This window comes from Oncorhynchus gorbuscha, linkage group LG15 (genome assembly GCF_021184085.1).
Source record: "Oncorhynchus gorbuscha isolate QuinsamMale2020 ecotype Even-year linkage group LG15, OgorEven_v1.0, whole genome shotgun sequence".
In the NCBI taxonomy this organism is placed as follows: Eukaryota; Metazoa; Chordata; class Actinopteri; order Salmoniformes; family Salmonidae; genus Oncorhynchus; species Oncorhynchus gorbuscha.
Genome location: NC_060187.1, coordinates 42533285 through 42542569, shown reverse-complemented (window position 1 = coordinate 42542569; position 9285 = coordinate 42533285). Strand labels below are relative to the sequence as shown.

The 9285-nt window shown below is 44.0% G+C and overlaps 1 protein-coding gene across 3 annotated transcripts in view; it reads right to left on the bottom strand.

The window, feature by feature from the left end:
• Positions 1 to 2624: 2624 nt before the first annotated feature.
• Positions 2625 to 9285, bottom strand: part of atp13a3 (ATPase 13A3) — a 58093-nt gene continuing 51432 nt past the window's right edge. For 2 of the 3 annotated variants that reach the window (XM_046302161.1, XM_046302163.1), the window contains exons 21-32: positions 8302 to 8430; positions 8132 to 8211; positions 7947 to 7989; positions 7727 to 7836; positions 7451 to 7547; positions 7270 to 7342; positions 6654 to 6831; positions 6178 to 6356; positions 5916 to 6004; positions 5671 to 5751; positions 4571 to 4663; positions 2625 to 3751 (exon numbers count right to left, since the gene is read on the bottom strand). In XM_046302161.1, coding sequence (XP_046158117.1) covers positions 3539 to 3751; positions 4571 to 4663; positions 5671 to 5751; positions 5916 to 6004; positions 6178 to 6356; positions 6654 to 6831; positions 7270 to 7342; positions 7451 to 7547; positions 7727 to 7836; positions 7947 to 7989; positions 8132 to 8211; positions 8302 to 8430 — 1365 coding nt within the window. In that variant the 3' untranslated portion in view covers positions 2625 to 3538. The remainder of the gene's footprint in view (positions 3752 to 4570; positions 4664 to 5670; positions 5752 to 5915; positions 6005 to 6177; positions 6357 to 6653; positions 6832 to 7269; positions 7343 to 7450; positions 7548 to 7726; positions 7837 to 7946; positions 7990 to 8131; positions 8212 to 8301; positions 8431 to 9285) is intronic. The other variant, XM_046302164.1, reaches the window with a different exon arrangement.

Sequence of the window (9285 nt, the reverse complement as noted above, 5' to 3'; positions counted from 1 at the left end):
TGTTGAGAATATATGAATCGCGACAGAGTGTGTTTGTGTGTGTGTGTGTGTGCATGTTTGTGCACTGTATCTTCGAGCATATGGACAACAATGGTGGCAGAGGTATAGGATTGGCTCATTGTAATGGAATTAGAATTAAATGGTATCAAGCACGTTCAGACTTTTTTCTCACATGTTTTAGACTGTTCTCTCTGCTACCTCACAGCAAGCAGTGCCAGTGTGCACTAAGTCTGGAACCAACAGGACCCTGAACAGCTTCTACCCCCAAGCCATAAGACCACTAAATATTGCTGAGCAATTAAGTTGATTTTTCGTTGTTTTAAGCAACTAATTGGCTGAAGTTGGTTCAATTATTTGAATTCCATTCTGTTCATTTTTTTTCTGTATGCTCAATGAGCACATTCTACAGTTTCTCTTGAGATAAATCAGATCCGGCCTGAACTGTGTGATGTAGTTTCCAACAGGCCAGTATTCTACATAGTTTAGTGCATATAACATGTTAATTAACTACAATGACCATAATCCATTGCGCATCTACTTGTCCGGTCTAGGTTTCTTTTACGCCTGCTACAGGAAGAGCCAAGAATGCACGATCGTGAGGTGACAGAGCAGCTGTTGCTTCGCGAGGTATCCCTACCAGAAAATACATGATCAAAGTGATTGATTGTTGTTATTCAGCAGTCATAAATATTATTTACTTTGACGAGCTACAGAATAGTGATTTTGTCAGACAGCAGCTCTATAGACATGAGATGATGACTTGTAATGAAATAAAGTCATCAAATAAAACAAATGTAATACACAAAATATATTTAATATTAAAGTAATGTGAATAAATGGTTAATAAGTGATCAGCAGTGAATGGGCAGCATTTAACCCAAATAATCGCAACCTAAAACCGTGATTATTTTTTAAATAATCGAAGCAACCTCCAAAAAAACACTAATCGCTTAGCACTACTGCTAAACAAGACTGGTAAATAGATAAGGAAATGGCTACCTGGACTTCCGGCATTGACCCTTTTCTGCACTAACTCTATGCATGAACTCAATGCACACACACTGGAATCTACCTACACAATCACACACCCACAAACTCGGGCACACATGCATACTGATGCCACACACACGTCCACACTCACCACATACTCTGCTGCTACGGTCTTATCCATCCTGTTGCCTAGTCACTTTACACCTACTTGACGTGCATATCGACCTCAATTACCTTGTATTCCTGCACGGTACTTCCTGAACATAGCAATGTTTTGTTACTTGTTATTGTTATTCGTATTTATTCCTAGTTAGTATTTCTATTGTAATTATTTTTTTATCTTTACCTCTGCATTGTTGGAAAAGGACCCGGAAGTAATTTCATAATAATTTCACTCAGTCTACACCGGTTGTTTACGAAGCATGTGACAAATGAAATTAGATTGTATTTGATTTGAGCCCGTCATCCTAGATCTCCACCCAGCAGCTTCCTCTCATGGACAATGAGTATTAGCCCTTTGATTTCTCGTTTGACTGTGCAGTGGTTATACATGCAGGCTATTATGGCTATTGCGCAGTGTGTATCGGTAGTACAGTGTGTGTTGCCAGTTGCACGGCTGTATGGAGAGAGCATACAGCTAGCTAATGAATTTAACAATGCCATTATCATACCTTGTTTCTTCTTCCATGGGAAGAAATGCAATACAGGATCAATTTTTATGAGGAGCAATGCTAGCCCATGTGAGGCCAGTTTGACACGATTTTGCAAGTCTATTCGCCTATGGATGGTGTCTATATACGGGGGGGGGGGGGGGGTTGCTGCTACACATGATTCCAAGCAGTTTACATGCTGCCTCTTCTGCGCACATACTGTTTCATAATACAAAAAGGTTCTGGTTCAGCAATAATAAGATTACAGTACTATTGGGTAAGCAGTAGTGTTCCAACCACCATGTAACAATAGCTATATGGAGCTGGGTTCATGCACATCCATGCTTCGAGTCTCCTGTATGGTGATAACCACCTTAGTGGAGATGTCTGGTGGCTGCTTACAAACAAAAGCAATGGGAGAAGATCTTGAGCCTCTTTAGGAATCACGGCAGCAGCAACTACAACTGTAGAAATAAGAACTAAGATTGGAGTGTGTTCGGTTGCTGCATATTTCAGCACGGGGTCTGACTCTGCCACAGGACCCAGCCTGTCGACACCAAGGACTATTGGACTGCAGGTACACCAGGTGAGGAGAAGGGGAGTGGATATAGAGTAGACCAGTGGTTCTCAACTGGTTTTGCCCCAGACACAAATTAAACCAGGTTGGCTCAGTCGCGATTTGATACAGTATATATATATATACACAAAAGTATGTGGATACCCCTTCAGATTAGTGGATTCGGCTATTTCAGGCTATTTCAGCCACACCCGTTGCTGACAGGTGTATAAAATCGAGCACACAGCCATGCAATCTCCATAGACAAACATTGGCAGTAGATTGGCCTTACTGAAGAGCTCAGTGACCTGTTTTTCATGGTTCGGCTAGGCCCCTTAGTTCCAGTGAAGGGAAATCTTAACATTACAGCATACAATGACATTCTAGACGATTCTGTGCTTCCAACTTTGTGGCAACAGTTTGGGGAAGGTCCTTCACTGTTATAGCATGACAATGCCCCTGTGCACAAATCAAGGTCCATACAGAAATTGTTTGTCGAGATTGGTGTGGAAGAACTTGACTGGCCTGCATAGAGCCCTGACCTCAACACCATTGAGCACCTTTGTGATCCAGACTTAATTGCCCAACATCAGTGCCTGACCTCACTAATGCTTGTGTATGAATGGAGCAACATCTAGTGGAAAGACTTCCCAGAAGAGTGGAGGCTGTTGTAGCAGCAAAGGGGGGCACCGACTCAATATTAATGCCCATGATTTTGGAATGAGATGTTTGATAAGCAGGTGTCCACATACCTTTGGTCATATAGTGTATTTGCATCACAAAGAAAATTAGCAATGCAATCTGGAAAAATGTATGTTAATAAAATCACTGGTTTGAGACCACAAAATCAATTAACATAGCGCTGCTAATTAGCTCTATATTGAAAATAGTGATTGAAGAAAAATTGGTCAGATTACATTATTTAATCACTTTCTAACTGGTTTTAGTCATTTAAGTCCAGACAACTGCGACCCATTCAAAACCACCCGTGACCCAAATTTGGGTTGTGACCCACCAGTTGAGAATCGCTTGAGTAAACTATCCTTGGGATGTATTTGTGTAGTAGACAAACCTTTGTAGACCAGGGGGTGGTGGCAGGTTGAGGGGTTTGGTTGGTGGGGCTTATGTAGACTAGCCAGGTTCTGAACACTGTGATGGATCTGAGCAGCAAAGAGCATGGAGAGACCAGATACCTGGACACTCCCATTTGTCCATCCCACAAACCATTTTTACCATCACCCCATCTTTCATAGTCTTTCGCCTCGTCCTTTTCATAGACAACAGTTTGTCCTTTTGGTCGTGTATGTATATCTGCTTTAGCAAGATTGGGGGCGGGGGGGTGCTAGGAATCGGCCATGATCTGGCAGGAGGAGCAGTTTTCTGGGGTGTTGCCAGGCGGCGGGGGATTGGCTTCGGTGGTGGTGGTGGGTTTGGGGGGCCAGTCGGGGTCCACGCTCAGCTCCTGGGCAAGGTGCATGTAGAGTGCCTTGGGTACCTTCCTCTGCCGGCAGCACAGCCACGACAGACACTTGGGTCCCCAGAGGTCTATGCCACCCTGGAAACCGCACGATAACAACAACAAGAGGAGGCAAAGGGCAAAGAAAACTCAATGAATATTTTTTTCCTCTGTGGATATGTTTCCTCCTTCATTATCTTCCCAATTGTCTTTTGTATTTTTGTGCCTTTAGAAGGTAGAATGATCTCACATGCGCTATATAACCTAAAAAGGTAGTGATGGTATTCAGATTGGTTCACTATTGCAGCATGCATACATACACACTGTTTTATTATGGTTTTTAACTGTTGTGAAAAATTCTATAATTTCAACAGAATAAGTTATTAGGTAATTCAAATCAAGTCAAGCATGGCTGGCAATACGTTTGGGGGATTGTCGTTTTTCTGCCGAGAATTACCTCAAAATAAGCAATGCAACAGAGTAGTTACTTAGGATAATTTGTGACACCATGGGTGGGATCAAGAGTGACACCATGGGTGGGAGACATACCCTTCTCAGCTAGCCTGCAGTGGGTACTGTACCTGACCTAGACCATGTGGGTTCCACTCACACTGTTAGGAGCTAACAGGGGATGCTTTGATGGCGCATGCAGCCGGAGGAGCTTACTGGAGCCAATACTGTACTACTGCTGGGGGTATTAAATATAGGAAGGAATCGTGCTCCCAGAGTAATAACACAGACAACCCACCATGGGGCGAAAGAGGGTCAGAGAACAATAAGGTCCACACATGCAAGGTTTGGGTATGTTATATAATAAGAGTGCTGGGTGATAGAGAAAGAGAAAGGAGAGAAAGAAGGGGGGGGGTCACCAGGGGAGATTAAAAGAAACGGTGGAAGAGGAGTGTCAGATTTCCCAACCTGTGTTGTCGGGGTGGCGGGGGTGGTGCCATAGCTGCCCTGCTTGTCTCGGCTGAACACAAGCTTCCATAAGACGACGTCAAGGACGAGGGTCTATGGAATAATAGGCGCAGTGGGCGGGAAAAAAATTACAAAGAGCAGAGTGGCTACTTGATCACACAGCTTTTCTCAAGCAGATTTTGTCCATCCTCATTTGTGTTTTGTATAGTCAAACTACTGAAAGGACATTCGAGGTGATTTCAGCTCTGTGCGTTAGTCGTGAGTAGAGGCAAAAGGAGTTATTCTCAACATAAACGAAGACAATAAATACAATGAGAAAGAGGGTGTCATCATCTACAACAGGATGGTGCTTTTTAAAAGTGGATTTTGTTGTGAGACAGGGATCTGTTCCTGGTGATTATCCATTGAGCGTCATTGGTTGGTGTGTGGGAGGTTGGCAGCCTTGGAGAGCCCGCCGTCTTGTGTCACTGCTAAGCTGTGTGTGGCAGGCTCAAGAGCGGGGAGAGAGAACTGCTCTACTGCGCAGGGCAAGCCAGGGGCATTTTCTAATAGTAAATCACCGGTTATCCATCTCCATCATTGGGCCACACAGCTCTAGGTCATCATTTTCTGCCACTTGTCTACGCTTGGAGATTGAGAAAGAGCAGTGCCTGGGTGTGTAACCAACCACCCATTAGATTTAATGCGCTGAGTGGTTTACAGCGTGGCCGTCACTGTGGTGATGACCGGTTGTATTTAAAGAAAGGGAGGAATTGTGTGAGTGTCCCCGCTCAAATAACAAGAGGGCATTTTCAGTTGGTTACGTCAATGAAAGACGAGGCAGTTTCTGTATTTTTCATACTGAAAAGATAATCAAATGGTACATCACAGCTCAGCCCTCCACTTCATCCTTTAACACTCTCCGACAGTAGGTCAGAGTCAACGCACAATCGAACACCACGTGACAACCTATGCACCTTCATCAAAACACTGATGACGACAACATTGATGACGTCAACACTGACCAAACAAAAACTGTGCATGCAAAAAATACCTATGTAACATGGTGTAAAGAGAGCCCAGAATATTGCAAAATGGACAGTTTAATGTGTGTGTCTTACCTCCGCCAAGACAGACACGGCTGCATTGACTACGATGATGAAGAACAGAGCGATTCTCCATTCAAATGGAACACACACAATCTAGACGGGAGGGAGAGGAACAGATTCTCAAGAGCACATTTAAACAAGAAAAGTGAAGCAACGCCATGTTAATTCACAAAGTCATTACTGTAGGACCCAATTCAACCGAAGCTTGAGGCTAATATCTGTATGAAGCTCGTCTCTCCTGGTTGATGCCCACTCACCTCTAGGAATTCATCGATAGCAGACACAGGGTAGAACATGATGAAGAACAGAAATATGTACAAGCCAATACATGACACCACGAAGGGCCCTGCAAAGAAAGAGACGGACAGAACAACTAATCAAACATAGGTCAGTCACACAGGAAAAAATTGTGCATTTCCAACCAATCTCAAAACCTTGATTTTGGATCCAACACTTAAAAAAACACTTTTATACTGTTAGCCGATTTTCAGGCGAATACGTAGGAACGTTGGTCCTCACAGTTTTTGTAGCTGGGCTGTCTGAAGGGCTTCCCCTTGGAAAAGACAATGGCCACGATGAGGTACTGGAAGGAGGAGACATAGAACAGGGAGGTGTTCTCGTAGTTCTTGATGTTGTGGTCGTCCTCAGAGGAGTTGTGCTTCGGGGAGAAGTTGGCATGGGGGGACGAGTTGCAGGCACTGGGAGAGGAGAGAACAGAGATGCACACAGTCATATGTATATCGGGAAGCAGTTTTACAAGTCAAAGGTTGACTGGCGATGTCCCTACTGTTTGCAGTAATGGTATACAATAAGACATTCACGGTATTTGGCTTATTGGTTTGTTTTGAGTCTGGTAGTGTCGTCTCGTTGGTCCATTGGTGTATTGTTACAGGTTATTGGTGTGAATTGGTGATTTTACATTCTTACTGCTGTCCCCCCAATGGTGTGTTTTGAATAGGTTCTGTAGTTAGCTTGGGGGTTGAACTTGGACTCACTCAGACTCTGGCGTCCAGATGTCGTACCAGGCCTGGTGTCGGACCCAGAGGAAAGCGATGGTCTGGAAGCCCAGACAGATGAGGATCTGAGTCAGTACGGAGAACAGCAGAGGGCCTGAGATCAGACCTGAGGGGGGACGCCTCGACACCAGCTCCTTCCACGCTGGGTTCAGAGACACTGGACAGAAGGTGGGAGAGATCATGACAAAGACACAGGGAAAGAAGTAAGGAACCGGAAGGTACGATGGGTAGAGAGAGTGAAGTACAAACCCAGCAAAGCTGGTAGTAGATCAAACATTTAATTTAAAAGGACAAGTTCACTTTTATTTCTAACAAATCTCAATTTTCAAAAATGTCACCTGGTTTATAGAAACTTACCAACATCTAAAGACCTGCATCACTCTACTGAGAGCTTTGCTGTTTCTAAAAATAAAGTATTTGGGTGTTTTTTGAGATTTTGTTCATATTTATCCGTGACCCCCATAGTGCAGAACGAGCAATGAGGAAGTCTATTGCTGGTGGGGTAAGTTTCTAAAAACCAAATTAAATCGCAATAAAAAAAAGTGTCAGGACACTTGTGGACAAGTGTCAAACTAGCTAGTATTGATCTACTTACTGGTGAAGACGATGAGGAGGATGATAGCGATGTCGATAAAGAGGAACTGGAAGTCTCCCAGATTACTGAGGATCTGACATGGTTACAGAGAGATAAGGTCACAGGTCAGCTACTGTATACACCAGAGACTAGTAATATCCTGACAGGAGTGCCGAGACTAAGGGAGGGGTACTGTACTCACAGAGTAGAGCAGGGTGACACTGATGTACTGGATGATGCTGTAGAGGGCCATGAACTTGAACACACAGAAGGATGTGATGAGAGCCGCTCGCCCTTCTCTGTGGATAGATATTATTAGAATTTTTTTTTTAGGAACAAATCGAGCGAGTCAGTATGCAAGTGTTTTTATAAGGCTCACTGATTAGTCTCTAAGCTTGGCAGTAGGCTGGTGTTCATTTGTTAGCCATGTTGAGCTGATGGGTAGTGTTCTGGTGCTTGAGGCCCAGAGCAGGCCTACCTGATGAGGCTGGGCACACAGGAGATGTTGGGGGTCCTGGAGGTGAAGGGAGAGGCTACAGAGGCCTCCAGCTCGGAGAGAGAGATCCCACCATGAGCCCTCTTCAAAGCCTAGAGAGCGAGGTTGGAGGGGGGGAGAAAGTTGAAGCAATAACATAGAAGACACTATCTGCATGATAATTTGACAACAAAAAACACTTTCAAAAGAGGTCTGTACTTACACCACAATCATTTGCGCCATCTCCACACATGCCCACAAAATAGCTGCAGATGGGGAAAGATAATTTACTGTTTTTAACTGTAATTTACAAAATGTGTAATGAATGCAATTTAAAACAGATCTATGAAGAGGGTAAGTGTGTACTGTGCCATTTGTGCCCATTGGGTCAACAGCGTCTCTACTCACTCCACACTCTGCAGTGCTTCAATGAGCTGGGTCTTCTGGTCTGGGGCCATTCGGGCAAACACTGTCCCACGCAGCACCAACTACACCACATAGGCCGACAACAATGCATTAGACACAACCAAATCACAACAGCAATAGCTATGTGTTTATTGGGGAATGGACCCCATTACCTTCTGCAGCACATCCTGAAAGTGCTCAGAGATGACAGCAAAGGACTTGCCACTCATGGCGAAGTGGTACTGGTCCTGAGACGTGGGCTCGTCAGTGTGACACACATCCTCTAGACTGATCTCTATTTCCTGTTGGGACAGGAAGGGACAGGGGGGGGGGGGGGGGCAAGCAGGTACAGGTGAACAAGGGAAGAATGACATCTTGCAGATGAGTGATACAACATGGCTTATGTAGCGTAACAGTTGTAAAAGCTAGCAACTGACAACTTCAGTTTCCACCAATATTCACTTTGGCACTCTAAAATATCATTAAGACTTGGTGTAGTTATTGTCAAAATGATGAAAACAGTGGGCCATTTTAGTCAACTAAATGCCCTTTCATTTTTAGTCACGTCACATTTGTATTGCCTCATTAAACCTGTAGTAAACATATGTCACTGACCTACGTGCACAAACATGCATAGCGTTGTCCTACCAACATATTTGTCTGAGTAACATCCTTTTCTCTTCCCAGCAGCAGAAATATGACAAACATATAGAATAATTATCTGGCCATGTAAATTCCTCACTCAGCCTACATAGATAGTGTACATTACATACAGAACAAATAGACACACACACACACACACACAAGTGGAGAGAGCGCGAGAGAAGCATAATCACCAGATGGTGCCGCAAAGCAGGAAGGGTTACACATCGTCACTCGGTCGCGTCATTGGCATTGTGGTCAACGTTCCACAGATGCCACAGCCACATTGGGGTCCAAAAGTAGAATGGGAGCTAATGACTGTTTCGCTCAGTGATGTAGTGGAGTCACAAAAACGTAGAGTCCGAATCGGTGCTCGAGTACTGGTCCAAGTTTTTTTTTAGTCTGAGTCCCCATTAACACAAAATAAAAGTTATTTACCCAGTCAGATACAGTGTAGTGGAAAGAGGAATTTAGTCAATAAATTGACCCCTATGACTGAACAAGTTGTCGCCTAA